At 39.4% G+C, this 18,900-nt stretch overlaps 1 protein-coding gene across 1 annotated transcript; it reads left to right on the top strand.

Moving 5' to 3' along the window:
• Window positions 1-1,317: 1,317 nt before the first annotated feature.
• On the top strand, window positions 1,318-18,714 carry itih6 (inter-alpha-trypsin inhibitor heavy chain family member 6). The gene is made up of 17 exons (XM_053643557.1): window positions 1,318-1,551; window positions 5,015-5,050; window positions 6,778-6,932; window positions 8,940-9,050; window positions 10,734-10,981; window positions 11,307-11,476; window positions 11,568-11,684; window positions 11,779-11,950; window positions 12,043-12,320; window positions 12,480-13,659; window positions 15,601-15,627; window positions 15,988-16,005; window positions 16,110-16,163; window positions 16,344-16,400; window positions 16,505-16,618; window positions 17,068-17,442; window positions 18,137-18,714. Exons 1-17 carry the CDS (start codon window positions 1,441-1,443, stop codon window positions 18,403-18,405), a joined length of 3,492 nt encoding a protein of 1,163 aa, XP_053499532.1. The 5' UTR covers window positions 1,318-1,440; the 3' UTR covers window positions 18,406-18,714.
• The last annotated feature ends 186 nt before the right edge of the window (window positions 18,715-18,900 follow it).

An 18,900-nucleotide genomic window follows, 5' to 3' on the forward strand; every position in this document is an offset into this window, starting at 1 on the left:
AGAGAGAGAGAGAGACAGACAGACAGAGCTGATGAGAGAGAGAGTTAGATGAACAGACAGAGAGTGAGAGAGACAGACAAACAGATAGTGTGAGGGAGAGACAGACATCACAGAGATCCTGAGGTACAAAGAGAGAGAGAGAGAGAGAGAGAGAGAGAGAGAGAGAGAGAGAGAGAGAGAGGCATCAGGACCTCGGACAGCAACCAAACAAACACTCATCTGTCATACACACAGCTCATAACTTCAACAATCTGACCACAGCTAGCACACATTTCTATTTCAATTGTTTCACTAAATTCCCATAATTCCACTGCAAGCAGAGGTGGTAAAGGTCATCTAAATAAACACTGAAGTGCAGCTTGAAATTCTTCAGTCAAGTTAAAGTAGAAAAGTATTAGTGAGTAAGTATAGTGAGTTTTATTGAGTTTGAGTAAAGATTGGATATGAATTTGGATATGAAAACCTGCTATTGCTGTTATTCCTGTAAGAAATAAATGATAGAATGTTACTTAGTACAGCATCTCAATATGTGAGTCAATTTTGCTTAGTCTAGTAAGTCTTGATCAAATTAGAATATGTTGATGGTTAATTTGGAGAAATCCTTCATACCTGCTTCAACCTGATCGGGGTCACGGCTGCTCCAGAGCCTAGCCCAAGAGCACTCAGATAGCAGCATGCACACTCATTCACGTGTGCAATTTGGCACAGCCAGTCCATGGGTGTGCGATTGTGCCCTGCGATGGGTTGGCACCCAGTCCAGGGTGTCCCCTGCCTTGTGCCTCAGGTTCCGTGGGATAGGCTCCAGGTTCCCCCCACAGCCCTGTTCAGAATAAGCAGTATAGAAAATGGATGGATGGATGGATAGCTAGTCAACACTTTGAGGTTTTCAGAATTGTCGCTGGGGGATTTTGGTTTATTAATGGCAAGGAAGTTTTAGATAAGGTGGCGATTCAAAGATTTGATTTATTGCTGCTATAATAAAGAATTTCGAATACCATAGTATTAGAAGAAAGATCTCAGTGCACGTGATTGCAATCAATGAACAAAAGCTGCGCATATCTACAGAGCACTGTATGGAAAATGACGCACAAACAAACACACACATATACACACACACACACACAAGGCGGGCATTCACGGGTTAACGGTTTGAGGATACTTGGGGCCTCCAAATGATGGCAGGATTGCGCGAAATTTCCAGCAGAGAGCTGCACTTGAACTCGAGCCAATAAACACCCCCTCTGTTCCTCAATATCTAGCCTTCCCACAGGTATGAGACTGACTCTCTCCTGCGCACAGACCTGGATGACTTGTAGAAGTACGGGGGAGGGATTTATACATCAAAAATAAGAAAACACACAGCATTTTGTCACACAATGTTTCGTGTGTGGGTTGCATGAAGCTGTTGGAGGCTGAACAGAGACGTTAGACTGATTTAAAATGATTATGAACATGGACGGGATTGTGCTGAGGCTGCTCATGTTTGTGGTGTGTGTTGGAGGAGCAGCTGAGTTCAGAACGCGTACAGACGCACGAGGTGCCGCTTTCACGGTGAGTGTGTGTGTGTGTGTGTGAGAGAGAGATCATCTGAATTTATGTATCAAGTGATGAGTATAAGGAAATATCATTTATGTCTTTTTTTAAAGCGTAGAATCTATACACAAAAGCACATTTTCTGATCGCTTGGTGCTCTTTGTTAGAAAGTGTACTTGTGTGCTGTCATGTGTTGGCACCCCGTCCAAGGTGTCCTCCGTCTTGTGCCTCCAGCCCCCTGGGATAGGCTCCAGGCTCCCCGCAACCCTGTGTAGGATAAGCGGTACAGAAAATGAATGGATGGATGTACTTCATACTTTATGAAATTTATCCATTTAACAGCCGCTTTTATGACCAACCATTTATTTAAGCAGAATTCTGCAGAGAAGGTTAAGCATTTATAATAAAATGATTCTTCAAGAGAAGCCCTTTACATACTAGCTCTAGGTAAGAATCAAGGGTTCTTACTTTTTTTCAGCAGGCTCTTGGAATCCTCTCTGATAGGGAAACATATGTTGTTGGGTTTTAGGACAAATTGGAAAACAAGAACAAAACTTGTGATTTGGGTTTTACCATTTTCTCTAAGAGGGGAGGAACCCAGGAGATCTTAGAGATATTAGTTTTTTAGAAGATTCATAGCAGGTGTGACCTGAAGAAACCCTATGTTCCAAGAACCATCAGTTTTTAGAGTGTAGAGAGAACAGCGAGAGGTACAACTGAACATATACACACATCTTGGTGAAAACCTTCTATTGACATCATTTTAATGGAGCTTATTAATGATATGTTACACCTTGAATCAACCCAAACCTTAACCTTAGTAACCAAATGGAAACATTGTGGCTCGTTTTATTTTAATTTTTTAAAATAAAAGCTGCAGTTTTTGTAAACAAAAAAGTTCCTGTACTTGTGGCGACATTTAATCCCCACCAAGATATACAAACATTAGAACAATAGTCACACAGTCAGAGTTATACAAGTTGAAGAAGACTAAACTTGTACAAAGTCATACATGTAACCACAGAGGACAATGTGACAAAATCACCTCAGTCTACTGAAAGAAATTCATATGAATTTTCAGCCCAGAGATTGCACGCTCTGAGTATTTGTCTATCAAAAATACATGAGTTTTTTACATTAATGTCTATAGTCTATACAGTGGGGGAAATAAGTATTGGACACGTCAACATTTTTTTCAGTAAATATTTTTCCAATGAGGCAATTCATATAAAATTTTCACCAGACATCAGTATTAACTCAAGAAATCTGGAAATAGAAAGAATTCACAACATTAAAGTCCATAATAAAGTTATGTGTAACAAAGTGGAATGACAAGGGGAAAAAAGTATTGAACACGCGAACTGAAATGTATTTAATACTCAGTGGAGAAGCCTTTGTTTGTAATGACAGCTTCAAGACACTTCCTGTATGAAGAAATTAATGGGTCGCAGTATTCAGTTCTTCTAAACATATTGTCTTTAAATCTTGTTCAATTGGATTCGAGTCAGGTGATTGACTCAGCCATTATAATGCCTTGATTTTTTTTCCCTGAATCCAATTGAGAGTTTCCTTTGCTGTATGCTTTGTATCGTTGTCCTGCTGGAAGCTCCACCCACGTCTCATCTTCATCATCCTGGTGGATGGCAGCAGATTCTTCTCAAGAATCTCCCGGAAAAGGGCTCCATTCATCGTTCCTTCAGTTATATGAAGTCTGCCAGTACCATGTGATGAAAAACAGCCCCACACCATGATGCTTCCACCTCCAAACTTCACTGTTTATATAGTGTTTTAAGTGCAGTGCCATTTCTTCTCCGAACATGGTGTGTAGTACGACAGCCAAAAAGTTCTATTTTGCTCTTGTCTGACCAGACTACACTCTCCCAGTATTTCATAGGCTTGTCCACATGAGTTGTAGCAAACTTTAAACAAGCTTTGACATGCCTTTTCTTTAGTAATGGAGTGTTGCAGGGTGAGTGTGCACAGAGGCCATGGCAGTGGAGTGCATTGCCTATTGTTTTCTCTGTGACGATGGCACCTGCTGCCTCCAAGTGTTTCTGGAGCTCTTTCTGAGTGGTCCTTATCTCTTGGGCTACTCTTCTGACTATTCTTCTGACTCCTTGGTCAGAAATCTTGTGAGGAGCTCCTGTGCGTGGCCGGGTTGATGACGGAGTGATGTTGCTTCCACTTGCAGATAATGGCCCCAATGGTGTTTACTGGAGGATTCAGAAGTTTTGAAATACATCTGTATGCGATTCCATCAATATGTTTTGCAACTATAAGGTTGTGAAGGTCTTGGGAGAGCTCTTTGCTTTTACCCATCATGAGATGTTTCTTATGTGACACCTTGGTAATGAAAAGCCTTTTTATAGACCATCAATTTACTAACCCAGCTGATATTAATTTGCACAGATAGGGGGTATAATTACTTTCTAACTCTTTACGGATTTCAGCTGGTTCCTTGCCTTACCTTGCCTTGGAGAACTGCTTTTTCTTAGCGTGTTCAATACTTTTTTCCCGTGTCATTCCACTTTATTACACATAACTTTATTTATGGACTTTAATGTTGTGAATTCTTTCTATTTCCAGATTTCTTGAGTTAATACTGATGTCTGGTGAAAATTTCACGTGAATAACCTCATTGGAAATATATTTACTGAAAAAAATGTTGACACGTCCAATACTTATTTCCCCCACTGTATATGTATAAACAGATGTGCACACTGAATGAATAGTAAGCTTATAAGAACTGCTTGTTTGCACTTGCATCCCAATTAAATGACGCATGACTTGAGTGTCAAAGTGATTTTATTTTATTTACGTGCACAAACACAGGCAAAGCACAAGCTGACTGTTTTCCCCATTTCACATTCCCTGCATCCATACAGGATTATATGGTAATACACTAACACAGTGATCGTTTATGTGTAAAATTAACATCTAAGAGTCGTCTGTGTACAGTACTGATATTTACCTCCATTTGCACGTCTTTCATGAATGGCTTTGATTCAGTCTATTTTAATACGACGTCGAGTCCCAACCATGTCTCACACGTTGGCGTCAGAGTGATGGACCAAAGTGAGGGGCAGAGTACAGGCGTGTTTTCTGATCTCTTAGTCCATTTTTGTTCAGTATTATACTACATTAAAATGGTTTATACTTACATAAAATGATTTTTAATGTAAAGTAGTTTAATTTAAGACTATAAACACTTCAGCTTTGAGTCAAACTCTCATTGGTCATGCTTGTTTTACAGTCAGGTAATTCATACTTCTGCCAAACACCAGTCTAAACAAAAAGGCAGGACTCTATAATTTGTGTCTATGTGGTATAAACGTTCAAAGAATGGGGTTTTCTCATGCTTACTTGCTGCAGACTCCGAAAAACAGTCTCGTAGAAAAGCAATCTAATATTAATTGTGAAAATGATTCAAATCAGTGGTCTAATTCTAACTTGTCATTCTGTGGTATTGCTTCTTCTCTAGAGATTAAGACGTCAGAGCAACACAGCTAAACCTGCAGTAAGTACTGGATTTTATAATACATACAGTATTTTATTGTTTTTATCATTCACTTGTGAGGACAAACACCATGCCTGCCAATGTTTTCCACTACGGACCAATATTACTGGCACTACTGAAAATATGTTAAATGAAACCATGTTTATTTTAAGAATATGGACACTGGTCAGTCCTGACAAGGATTTTAGGCTAATAATAATTTTATAAGGATAAGGAGTCTTTATTGGTCACATATACATTATAGTGCCGTGAAATCCTTTTCTTCGCATACCCCAGCATGTTAGGTCAGAGCGCAGGGTGAGCCATGATACAGTGCCCCTGGAGCAGAGAGGGTTAAGGGTCTTGCTCAAGGGCCCAACGGTGGCAGCTCAGCAGTGCAGGGGTTTGAACCACCAACCTTCCGATCAATAACTCAGAACCTTAACCGCTAAACCACCACTATCCCCCAATGCAATTATCTGGAATTGTTCTATTTTTTTCTGAAGAAAATGAGGATTTGCTACATCATTTGACTCACTCAAAATACTCATGTGTGTATGATGTAAAAACACAACTGAGTTTCATGTTTGATTTTCTCTTTCTCATATGTATCTACCATTAATAGAGTTATGAAATATCGGAAGCTTGTGACAAAGGCCAGTTGCTTCACCTTTTTCCAAGTTGACTTCTTATAAATTCCCCTCTGTCCCTTTCACTACTAGTCACAACATTTCTGCTCCCACCAAGTTCTCCCAAGTTCTCTGCAATCACAGGCATGGCCTTTGCTCACAAATAGTTAATCTAGTCTTACGATTGCAAATGTATAATAATTTATATAATTGGTACAAAGTGGTCAATTAATTTATGGCTTTTCCTATGAAGTCTGCATGACTGTCAATTATACTGTTAATTATACTTATGCAGGCTTCACGTTTTTTTCCCCCTCGATGCACAAAAAACCAGTCATGCAAATCAGACGTCTAACTAAATATTTGGGTATGTTTATTTTCCACCAAATATCTCCAAGAATAACCTACTTTCCCTAAAGTAGCCATTTGACTGTCATTGCAGAACTTCTCCTGAACCCCTCTGGCAAGGATATCTCATTTACTCTTAGAAATGCTTTGATCAAAACTGTATAAAACTTTAAAAACTGGATGCCTTGAAATTCCATTCCAGTGACTACATCTTGCTCTGAAAAATCACTGTACGGTGATCAAATGTTTTGTTTTGTTTTTTCTCGGAAACTAGAAGAATGGGAGCTCCAATCAGATTGCAACCTTCATATCCTGTGGATAGATAAGAATGGATAACGACCAAAAATTACCCAAGACCTGTTTCCAAATGCTACTAATAGTACAGTTCAAGAATAGAATAAAAAGGACAGACTCTGTAATATGTTATTTTTATATTTGTTCATACCTGGTGTAAAAGTATACTATATATATGCATATCACTTATGAAGGAAGGTTTTCCTAATATTTTAACAGGTACCATGGTGTCCTTAGCCAGACCAATGTGGTCTGAACAAGGGCCAAGCAAACACGCACACACACACACTGCTATGGGCTGCCATTAAATCTCATGACAGGCCAGTCTAACTGCAGGAATAAATGAACTACACAGATACAAGGTGCACATATATATAGCTTCGTTTATAGCAGAGTTTCTCAAATCCACTGCTGGTGACTTATTGTTCTGCACAGTTTCACTTTTATGTACTCACTTTGATAACCTTTGATATCTAGCTGAAGATCACAGATTACCATGTGCGATGCACCGTCATCTCCCGCTATGCTCTCACCACAGTAGAGAGTTCAGTGTGGAACCAGCTCCATTTCACCAAAGAGGTAGCGTTTGAGGTTGACCTGTCTCCCTCAGCCTTCATCTCCAACTTTACCATGTGAGTCATAAATAGTACTATAAATTTCTCCATTTTTGTTCTCCAATTCAGTATACATCTTCTCAGTAACTGTTGAACAACAATAACTTACGCAGGAACTAAAAATGAAGGAAAGGGCCTCCTAGGAATAGCCATATTAGCACGCAAAATCCCTAGAAGTCCCTGTGTAATAGCCGTTATTAGAGAAATGATAACATATTAGAATGACAGCACTGATATAAACCTGTGATTTGAATTACACCTGGCACTATTGTTAGAAAAATAATATGTTATTTTTCTAATTTTAGGCTGTTGTAGAAAAATAATCAACACCTTCTGATTTGAGAATTCAACAGCGCTGTGGTTTTACTACAGAAGGCCTTCTATGGTTCATAAAGTGTATAGAATTATGTGTTAACATATAAAATACAGTTTACCCATGGGGAAGTAACAAATATTTAGTAATTAAATGGAAAAACCATAGTCAAGCTAAATCATGTGATCAAATGTCTCTAACTTATTCTTCATAATACGATATTTAAAGACAGCACAAGAAAATAAATGAAAGAGAGATAAAAGGTTTCAAAAATGACGCTTAAACCAGGAAGAGGTCTAATCCCAAAATAAAACTTCAAAGAAGTCCTCTCTAAGCACTGCTAGGGGAAAGAAGACACATTTGTATATGACTAAGAGGCCTGAAAACCACTTTTCCTTTAAAAAGAATCCTCCGTGTAAGCAAGATCCCGCAAATAAGAAAATGGCAGGCTGGCTGCTCGAGTTGCCAGGAGCTGAATTTGGGGGTGGAAGTGGTTGACGAATGGGGAACCTTCATGCCAGATGAATAGTGGGCTTTGTAGCAAGAAGCCAGAGAGCTAACAGAGAAAATGACATGAGCTAGCCATGTTTGTCCTTCTCCTCTTGCCCACTTGAGTTTACTAAGGCATGTGGCCAAGGAATACACCCTCACATATCATTACGTGAGCACAAACACATTCAGTACACATGCAAGTACAATACACCTACGCACTTACGCCCAGGAGTAGTTCCAGTTAAAAATATATCTCATATGAATAAAACACGTCTGTATTTGCACACAAAACTATACATACACATGCTGAAACTTGTCTTTCGAACACTGACGTCATGCGGGTTATAACTGAGAGGTCTGTGTTGTTCATCTCACTCTGCCATGAACAGCTAATCCAGATCTCTCGCTGGCTCACACAGCACACATACTGTTGCATCTGTTTTCCACTGGCCCTTAAACTCCCCTTTCAATATTGCTCTGTCTGAGACAAGCCCTGTTTCAAAGCTGTCTGTTTATTTTGGTGGGTTTGGTGATTTTTTATTTAAATATGTTTAGGTGAATGGGTCAGCTTTATATTTAGGTTCTTTGCACCACCTTAAACAGGATACACAGTGTGTTTAAAGGGAGTGAGAAAAGAATATGGGGAAATGGTGGTATAAGGCAACATATGGAAGGTGTGTAACATACTGCCACTATCTGTATCTGTATCTGTTTAGTGCTCTAAATATCAGTATCTGTATCAGTATCTCTATGTAGATTTAAACATGAAATGGGTATGATCAAAACCAGAATATTTTTTTAACACAATGGAAAAAAAAAAAAAAAACAGAGATAGAAACGCCAGCAGTGTCCGCATGGTATGTGAATTCTTGCTCTGAGAGTTTCTCAGCCTCAGCTGCATCAGTTGCATAATTGACCTCAACTAGAGATGTTTTTTAAATCATGTTTGCTCACGTTTGTACCAGTCTACAATATTTAGTTGGTTATAATTTCCAAAATATAAACAAACTTATAGCCTAATTTAAACCATAACGGCCCTGACCAGGCAGGTACGAAGGATTCTGTAAACGCATGTTAGTGAATGGATTGCAGATATGCTAAATACAAATAATGCAAATAATCTTTCATTCACCAGAACTTCTCAAGGATTTGACCTGACTATTCGCTTTAGTTTGAACTATTCTTTTTTCCCCCCCCTTTTCTTGTAAATAACACCTCAGCACATCTAACGGTAAAGTCCATGTGGCCGAAGTGAAGGAGAGAGCTGCTGCCAGGAAGATCTACGATGATGCCAAGAAGCAGGGGAAAACAACAGGACTTGTTGCCACCAAGTCAGTCCAAAAGTGTATTTGATACCTCCTCTGCTGGGATTACGCCATGTTTCTTTTGGCATTGACTGAGTGAGCAGACATCCACTTGAAAAATGCTATAGGCCATGTTTCTTTCAATTTTTCTTAAAGGTAAAGCAGGGGTGTCAAACATACAGCCCATGCACTGGGTTACACTGGGTTAAAAACAACAGCTGAGTAAGTATAGGACAGATTTTGAGCTAAACTAACCCATCAAGTTGGGTTGTTAATTTTAACCCAGCAAATGGGTTAAAAAGGATGGTTTCATTTTTACAAAAACGCTGGGTTAGTTTTATTTCATGAATGGGTTAATATTTTCAGGGCTATTTTTACCCATTGAAAATGTCAAATATACTACATTGTAAACAAATACGTCAATGTATTGCTAGAGATGTTAAGTGGTTTTTATATATAGACTTGAAGTAAATGTCTCAAATAAGTCATATATTTAAGACGAAAACGTCAGATTTTGATCAAAGTAGACGTTTAAAACTTCCGAAAAACTGAATAATCCAGTGAGATCCAGTGGGAATTACAAACAAGTAAGCCAAAACTAACGAAGATGTCATGTACACTGGACAGTTATTGTACATTTTTGCTTTTTTCTTGTGTACAGTAATGGTTTTATGGATAAATATATTGATACGAACCTCGTCTCTCCAAATAAATCTAACAGTCTGTCCTTGTGAAAACCGCTACCTCCACCTGAGGTGAATTCAAACAGTCTGCACTGAGTTGACGTGACCCAAGGAGCTGGGCTGAAGCATCGGAGTGGCATCAGGGTGCATTGATTCAACTGTCAGTGAAAATGACCCAGCCACTAACCTGGTGGTTGGGTCACACAAAACTACCCAAGACTGAGAAAATAACCCAATTAAATGACCCAAAAGGCTCAACCCAGCATTTGGGTAGAAAGAACCATGCGAAAAACGAGTGTGACCAGAGAACCATGCGAAAAATGTTCTAATCAGGCCCATCAAGTGAATTTAATAAGTGTTCTAAATTTAAATCATTATGTAGCCTGTAACTGAATTAAAAAAATAATAATAATTTTTAAATAATGAGTCTCTGTTATTCCACCAGGTGCCAAAATAGCGCAATAAACTCAGAGACATAAATCTTAAATCTAAATACGTCCATCTAATTTAGGAATTTCACACCAATGGGGGTAAATACTTATACAATCACTAATCCGACATTTAAGTTTTTTATTTGTAAATAATTAAGCAAACTACATTGATTTCCCCCACTTCAATATAATAATAATAATAATAATAATAATAATAATAATTATTATTATTATTATTATTATTATTATTATTATTATTATTGTTGTTGTTGTTGTTTTTTTAAACAATTTTTATTGTTATTTATTTATTTATTTATTTCTATTTTTTATTCTTTATTTTTTTTCAAGTCCACATGAAACCGGACCAAGTATAATGTGGTCCATTACCTTAAATGAGTTTGACACTCCTGGTTTAAAGCATACCACAGTCCATAAAGGTTTTCTTATTGAAACTTTTTGCAGAGCAGTATGTATTTCATAATAGGTTCAATTAGGATATTATTTTTTGCATTATTCATAAATGGGACTGTGTTAAAAGTGCCATAGAGTTGTTGAGTTGCTTTTCTGTTTTTGTAATCTGTTCCTTTGGTTTAAAGGGAGCGGGAGATTGAGAAGTTTCGGGTGGCTGTCAGTGTGCCTCCTGGAGTCCACATGCACTTTTCCCTGATGTACGAGGAGCTACTGACACGACAGCTGGGGCGCTATGAGCTGGCTTTGGGCCTCAGGCCTGGACAACCTGTGCAGAATCTCTCTGTGGATGTTAGTATAGCAGAGAGGACTGGAATCAGCTTCATCAAAGTGCTACCGCTCAGAACCAGTCGCCTACTCACCAACACTGACCAAGGTGCAAATTAAAGACAAACATTAAATTGTCCATAATCACTAGAGTTGGGCTACTCCTGGCTACACCACTGCATGTTAAGGCTGTTTTTGTTTTTTTTATTTGTTTTTTTATTCTATACTGTGTTATTTTAGTAACTGTTACATCTGTACTTCCAGTTTGGTGTGGTCTCTTTAAGAAGATTCCTTTAAGAAGATACATCTCATTGATATCAAAGAGCCTTTTAGGCTTTTTTTCTGAGCCTTAGCTTTTATCAAGGCAGTTCCTTTAATAACCTTTAATGACTTCAGTATGCTGATGCCGCTAAACTGTTTGCACATGCTTGCAGCCGAGGCCGAAGCACCCCCCTCCGCTCAGGTGCAGCAGAACCTACACTGTGCTCACATTCATTACAACCCTAGCCTGCAGAAGCAGAGGACCATCTCCCCCAAAGGCATCAATGCAGACTTTGTCCTCCAGTATGATGTAGAGCAAAAAGATCTCATGGGAGATATCCAGGTTATGACACTATCATACATGTACAGAATGACTCTTCGTGTTGCGCCGATAAGAGGTTTTCACATTTGGTTCCTTTGCTTCTTCTTTTCAGGTGCACAATGGTTACTTCGTTCATTACTTTTCCCCACGGGACCTGCCAGTAGTTTCTAAAGATATTGTCTTCGTTATTGACATCAGTGGTTCCATGATGGGCACGAAGATCAAACAGGTGTCATATCTTATCAATTATGAAAATGTGAGTAAATTCAACACATAATTCCTAGTCAGTTACTAGCCATCTTATATGTTTTTTCTTGACCCAGACTAAGGCAGCGATATCTACGATCCTGGCTGACCTAGGTGAGGGTGACTACTTCAATCTCATTACGTTTTCGGATAAAGTGCAGATCTGGAAGGAAGGCCGCACTGTACTGGCCACAAAGCAGAACGTACGGGACGCGAGGGAGTTTGTCAAGAAAATCGTTGCAGATGGCTGTAGGTGTCTATCAGTGTCCCTACAAATTACTTCTTCGTAATGTAAAGACCATTACTAACAGCTTTCTCTCCCTGGATTTCTTCCTCTCTAGGGACAAATATCAATGCGGCTCTTCTCTCAGCAGCACAGCTGATCAACTCCTCCTCTTCATCTCCTGATAGCCAATTGTCATCACCAAGACGAGTTCCCATGATCATCTTTCTGACTGATGGAGAGGCTACAATTGGAGTGACTGCACAAGAGGTCATTCTGCATAATGCTCAGAGTGCGCTGGGTTCAGTCTCTCTGTTTGCCCTGGCATTCGGAGATGATGCAGATTTTCCTCTACTGAAACGTCTGGCTTTGGAGAACCGTGGGATAGCACGGATGGTACAGTATACAGCCATAAAGTTTTGTTCTCAGTGATACAAAATTTTGAATGTTTAAAAGTGAAAAAGAACAGGTACACTAAGAATCGCTAAGAGTAAAAGCAGATAACTGGCAAATGACCAATGAAATGTAATATTTTTTTTCTTATACTCCTTTCAGGTATATGAGGATGCTGATGCTGCACTCCAGTTAAAGGGTTTCTATGATGAGGTAGCGAGTCCACTACTGTCAGATATCCAGCTTTCCTACCTTGATGACCAAGCTTATGACGTTACAAGGGCCCTTTTCCCCAACTTCTTCCAAGGCTCTGAACTGGTAGTCACAGGGAAAATTAAGCCAGACATACAGGATCTGAAAGTTTCGTTGACAGCAAGTGGCAAAAAGCAGAAGGTGAAGGTAGAGAGTGAGTTTGTACTGGCCAATCTTGAAGTAAATGAGACCTCAGCACTACTGGGTTGTACCAGGGAACAGCGTGGCATCTCCAACTTTGTGCATCGCCTCTGGGCCTATTACACTATCAAGGAGCTTTTGATTGCTAAACTCAACAGCTCAGATCCATTAGCACAACGCTTGCTAGCAGAGAAGGCCACCAACCTTTCACTGAAATATAACTTTGTCACTCCAGTCACCTCTTTGGTGGTGGTTAAACCAGATATTGATGAGCCAAATCCAACCACTGTCTCTACAACCACGACTACACCCAAGCCTGTCACTACCACTACAGCAAGTGTGATGACCACACCTACACAAACGCCAAGTACCTCTAAAATGACTTCTACTTCCGAGGCCTTGATCAAAAAGCCAGGCAAACCTTTAAAGACCAAACCCCTTCCACACGACCTGCCTATTCCTAGACATCCAGTAAATACTCCTTCTTCAGACAAAAATGTAGCAGCTTCATCACCCAAGAGGACCACATCTTTACCACACAGCGCATCTAAGACCACCTCTGTCCCTCTGTTGAGCAAAGCTCCCATTGTTCCAACCAGCAGCATGAAAACCGAAGCGCCCACTTTCCTCCCATTCAATTCCACCACTTCAACACCTCTCAAGAGTTCAGTTCCAATGGCAAACGTGGCTGAAACCACAACACAACACAGCTCAGGGAAACATCAAGTCCTGCCTCTGGAGAAACCCACATTCTTATCTGACACTGACAATTTTGCCACACCTGATGTTCCTGCAGTGCAGCCAGATTTTTACAAAGTCCCTTCATCAAATGCTTCACCTGAAGATCTTGATCAGGAAATCAACATCTCCACTCTTGTGGCTGCCTCATTTGCCCCTATGCCAGGCATGACAGATGCACCCAATATCTGGGAAGCTACTGGTATTTTAGGTAAGTTCTAATATCATGCAGAGATGCTTTGAAATTCTAGTAACGGCTGCATTTTCATCGGCGGTGTTACAATATACAAAGTTCAATGTGCTTCCAGTTTAAATTCAACTTTCAATTAAATTAAAGATTTGTTTGGTGAAAACAGTAGCCTATAAAGGTAAACCTTTTATTGAAATCCAAAAATTAATCTACTGGTCTTGGGCTCACACAATAGACCTGAAATGACCCCCAAAATATTAGGCATTGGGAACGGAAGGCACATTTTTCTTATTTTTCTCAGCCTTTGTATGGGAAACAAGGTCAGTGTGGTGCACACGCATTTCTGACGTATGGGCATTATCAACACCATAATCTCCCTTTCCCTCTGCTTAATCTTTGGGATATATTTTATAATAGAAATGGTCCTGTACATCATAGACACACTGTCTGCACATAGACAATGCCTTTGTTTTGGGAATTTGATTCGATTTAATTCAGATTATTTACTTTGGAGTGTTTTTAAACTAGTCCAATTTGGCAAAAAATAATGTGACCCTGGCAACCATGGGGCAGCATGATTCTTGTCCCAGTGGGCCTAAATTACTGCTTGTTACAGTTCCCATTTTTAACCACTGCAACGATAACTCTATGGAACTAAATAAAGGACAGTAAAGGGCAGTAAGCTCTGCCTAGAAAAGTATCGTGCAAGTGTGCGCAACTGCGTCAAACTTTTAAAGATTGTATTAGTATTAGTATTAGTATTTAGTGTGCGTAACTGCATCAAACTTTTAAAGATTGTATTAGTATTTAGTATTCAACGATTGCGAAAATGTTTGACAGATTTGAAAGAGTTCTGCTGTGTCTATTATTAAAAGTGTTATACAAATAAAACCTTTGGTCAGCGAAATGCAATGAACAAGGAAATCCCAGCACAAGAACTATAATAGCTTCACTAGAAGGGTGCACGGTGGCTTAGTGGTTAGCACGTTCGCCTCACGCCTCCAGGGTTGGGGTTTGCATGTTCTCCCCGTGCTGCGGGGGTTCCCTCCGGGTACTCCGGTTTCCTCCCCCAGTCCAAAGACATGCATGGTAGGCTTATTGGCATGTCCAAAGTGTCCGTAGTGTATGAATGGGTGTGTGAGTGTGTATATGATTGTGCCCTGTGATGGATTGGCACCCTGTCCAGGGTGTACCCCGCCTTGTGCCCGATGCTCCCTGGGATAGACTCCAGGTTCCCCGTGACCCTGAAAAGGATAAAGCGGTATAGAAGATGGATGAATGGATCCATCATTTAAATGAGCTCATTTGTTTGAGCACAGATGTCTTTTAGCATTAGATTTTTTTGCAAAAAGATTATTAATACTGTATTCTTTGCTGAAATTATTCTTTTTTCATGACCTCATAGTAAACGTGCAAATATGCTTATGCATATTTTGTGCTAATATTTGATCCTAAATAATCCTAAACCATTTTTTCCACAATATTAATGTAATGAAGGTTAGGACGGATGCAGGTGCAGATAAGAGCTTTTAATAAACACAAATCCAGACAAATTCAAATCTTGAGACAATAGCGTGGTCAAAAACAGGCAATGGGTCAGTCGATCTGCAAACAGGCATAAACTAGGCAAGGCAAGAAACGAGAACGAGAAACAAGATCAATGAACATGAAACAAAACGAGGAACAGGGTACAAATGCTCGGTAAGGTGATAACACTCAATACTTCATTGTCATTGTGTTCAAACAGTCTCTTTATACTGTGGTTGTGAGTGCTGTGAATTTGATGCAGGTGTGCATGATTAGAATGAACGTGAGTGTTCTGGGAATTGCAATACATGGCGGCCATGTTTGTAGGCCGCAGTGCAGGATGGGAAATGTAGTTACTGGTTTGCTCTGATATGACAGCTTTTACTCAATTTTTATAGTTGCATTGACTTAAACATTATCTTCTCTGTCTAACAGATGTTTCTACAGCCATCCTGACAAAAGGTAAAGCAAACACTTTTAGTCTTTTGCGTCATTCTAGACTTCTAGCTTAGACTAGACTTGTAGTGGTGATTTATCATTAACACATGGTACTACAATCCTAAATAGATGTAATTTTAGTCAATGATACATCTCAATAAACCTTTTGTTTATTTTTCTTTTTACATTTCTGGAATACATGTTAAAAATGACTTAAATGACTTCACTATAGTAGTAGACTGAGTGATTGTGTCATGATTAATTGGTTGACAGTGAAATGTTGGTTTACCAGACCAGCAAGTAGTGCAAAGATTTTATTTTTGGTGATAGCATATGCATAGAACGTATAAAAAAAAGATACAATATTCTTTATCACTTGTACAGATGCTGATGATGTGAAAGGTATGTCATTTGTTTGATATACATGCATTGGGTTTTTTATTGGTTTGTTTGTTTGTTTTTGGACTGATAAGAATTAACCAATACCAATGTAATCCATCTTATAGAGTATGATGTCTCATATGAGTACGACACCGACTACATCATCCATTATGATTCTCGTAAGTCAGAAAGCACCCTATATGAATAATATGACAGCATCAAGCAATATATTACTTCTCAGTCATATATGTATATACACATATATACTCATTCATTTGCTAGACTTTGGGAAAATACATTGTATCTCATGCAGTCTTTTACAGTATGAATATTTCATTTCAATTTCTCTTTTCTTCCAGCGTCACGAGATGACACAACAGATATCCTAAGTTCTGTGGGAATCTTCTCCTCCTCAGGTAGGTTTTTCATTTTTCACTGTGGCAAAAATTTTTTTTGAAGATTTATAGTTGAGTTTGAGGATTAATTCCTTTTCATATACCTTTTATTGTGTTTTTCAAAGTGGATGGAGACCCCCATTTTGTCGTTATGCTCCCAAGGATACATGAAAATCTGTGTTTTACTGTTGATGGCGAGGCCAATGATGTGTTGCATCTTCTGGAGGACCCAGTCAGAGGTAACTATAACAGTGTTCATTTTATGTAGCAGCAGCTGTGACAATCCTTACAAGTTTATATTAATTCGCTCATTCTAAAACGTTACAGTTTCTATAGTAACAACTTACACAGGGACTTGCTCCATGTAAACAGACTTAAAAAGTTTGTTTTATTTCTTACTTAAACCTCATGTTCTGTTCACTGATGGATGGATGGATGGATGGATTTATATTTTATAATAATACAGATGAAACATTTTAATTAACGATCTAAATTATCAGTAAATATAAATATGTTTAATGGTGTATGTGTGCACCACACCTTTTTTGATCTTTGTACTCTAAGGTCAACTTGACCCTAACGTAACTGCAGCAAAACAAATGTATTTTTCAAATGATTATTTTTACTATTACTATTATTTTCCATGAATTATTAGTGAAAAGAATGTCTTATACACCCCACCCTGCAGGCATTACAGTGAATGGCCATTTGATGTTGGCTCCTCCTAAGATTGGAATCGAGGACCGCACTCGCACCTTCTTCGACAAGATAAGCATCAGAATTTCAAAAGGTGGCATCAAGATCACCTTCACAATAGACTCAGTGGTAGTGAAGGGAGAAGGGCTTGAAACTCTGCCTATCAGACAGAAAGGATCTGTGACACTCCCAGGCTTGAAGATTGTGCTTGATGGACACCAGAGCTGTTGGATTGAGCTCGGAAAAGGCGTCATGTTCCTGGTTCTGATCCATCGATATAGTCACCCCACCTATTTCCAGGTGGAGCATCTAGGATTCTACACAGCTGATGGAGAGGGGTTATCTTCTTCAACGCAAGGTCTACTCGGTATGTAGCACAAAATGTTCTCCTTCTCATGGTGTCCAAAACATTTATTCACTCAGCAGACTTACAAGTGAGACAGAATCTATCCAGTGCAAGCGTATAGCTAAGCACTTGGAGGGTTCTCAAAGCAAGGCTCTCCCCTCAACTGTATAGGTTTCCTCTGGGTTCTCTAGTTTCCTCCCGGCTTCCAAAAACATGCCCGTAGGTAAATTGGTTGTGCTTAATTGTCCCTAGGTGTGAGTGAAGGTGTGAAAGTGTGCCCCGCAGGGTGTATTCCCACCTCATACCCATTACTGGATAGGCTCTGGCTTCAGCATGACCCTGCCAAGGATAAAGCCCTTTCTGAAAATGAATGAATAAATAAATGAATGTTCGTTGCGTAGACATAGATTTAAATTTAGATTTAATTAATATGCAGCAACCCTGTCCAGGGTGTACCCCGCCTTGTGTCCGATGCTTCCTGGGATAGGCTCCAAGTTTCCCCGTGACCCTGAAGGAAGGATAAGCGGTATAGAAGATGGATGGATGGATGGATAATATGTAGCATAGTCAATATAGTATGATTAGCAACAGGTATGAATAGGTCTGCTGTTAGACTATAGGTCTACACTGGAAAGGAGCATTATTAAGAGGATATCTTGCTACTACCGCATAATAGTGCAGACCTGACCCTGAAAACGTCTTCTTCCTTGTCCAGGCCAGTTCCAGCACAGCACCATAGAGGTGGTGAGGATAACAGACAGACACGGTGCCGTGTTCCACCACGGTCAGATCAGCAACAACAACACTCTGGCTTTGGGATTACTCAAGAAAGGGGACGAACAAATTCCAGTCACTTTACAGGATAAGACTTTGAAGGACACATTAAATAAGCGCCACTTGGCCCAGTGCTGGGTGGTGCCCAAGGTGGAAGTGGAGCGGCTCCTGGAGCGGCCTTACCAAAGCTATGTGGTGGATGACCTTTAAATGCCCTGCGGCTACATTTCAAGCTCATGGCTGCTGATTCAAAGCAGGGCCATACAAGAATATAGGACACTACAGTGCAGCGGTGGCATATTCACTCTCAGCTAACATGTAAGCATAGAGCGTGTACAGTATGGGAAAGTGACACTGTGGAAAGTTTTGATGTCTGTATAGAAAATATGACGATATTGCTTTAAAGACTGAAGAATCCAGGAGTTTGAATCGGGATGCGCTCAAGATGAGAAGCTCCAGTTGAAATCCACCAACGAATATTCATACCCAAGTCACAAAGAACTGTATTTCTGGTACCGATTTTATTTCCGGAAATTATTTTAAAATATATATATATATATATATATATATATATATATATATATAATTATGTTTGAAAGCAAGGATTTTTATGTAATGATTATAGTTATTTTGTAGAAACATATACGTGTACAAAATAACCCATTAAATGTGTATTTTTGGAAGAGTGGTACTCAAACCCAGTTT

This window comes from Ictalurus furcatus, chromosome 15, assembly GCF_023375685.1.
Source record: "Ictalurus furcatus strain D&B chromosome 15, Billie_1.0, whole genome shotgun sequence".
NCBI classification, from domain to species: Eukaryota; Metazoa; Chordata; class Actinopteri; order Siluriformes; family Ictaluridae; genus Ictalurus; species Ictalurus furcatus.

Excerpts from the sequence above, each read along its gene's own strand:
- itih6 (XM_053643557.1), top strand. The coding sequence starts at position 1,441 with ATGATTATGAACATGGACGGGATTGTGCTGAGGCTGCTCATGTTTGTG. Across the intron at positions 5,051-6,777 it reads GCAACACAGCTAAACCTGCA|CTGAAGATCACAGATTACCA; the intron begins GTAAGTACTGGA and ends TTTGATATCTAG. Across the intron at positions 17,443-18,136 it reads TTCAACGCAAGGTCTACTCG|GCCAGTTCCAGCACAGCACC; the intron begins GTATGTAGCACA and ends TTCCTTGTCCAG.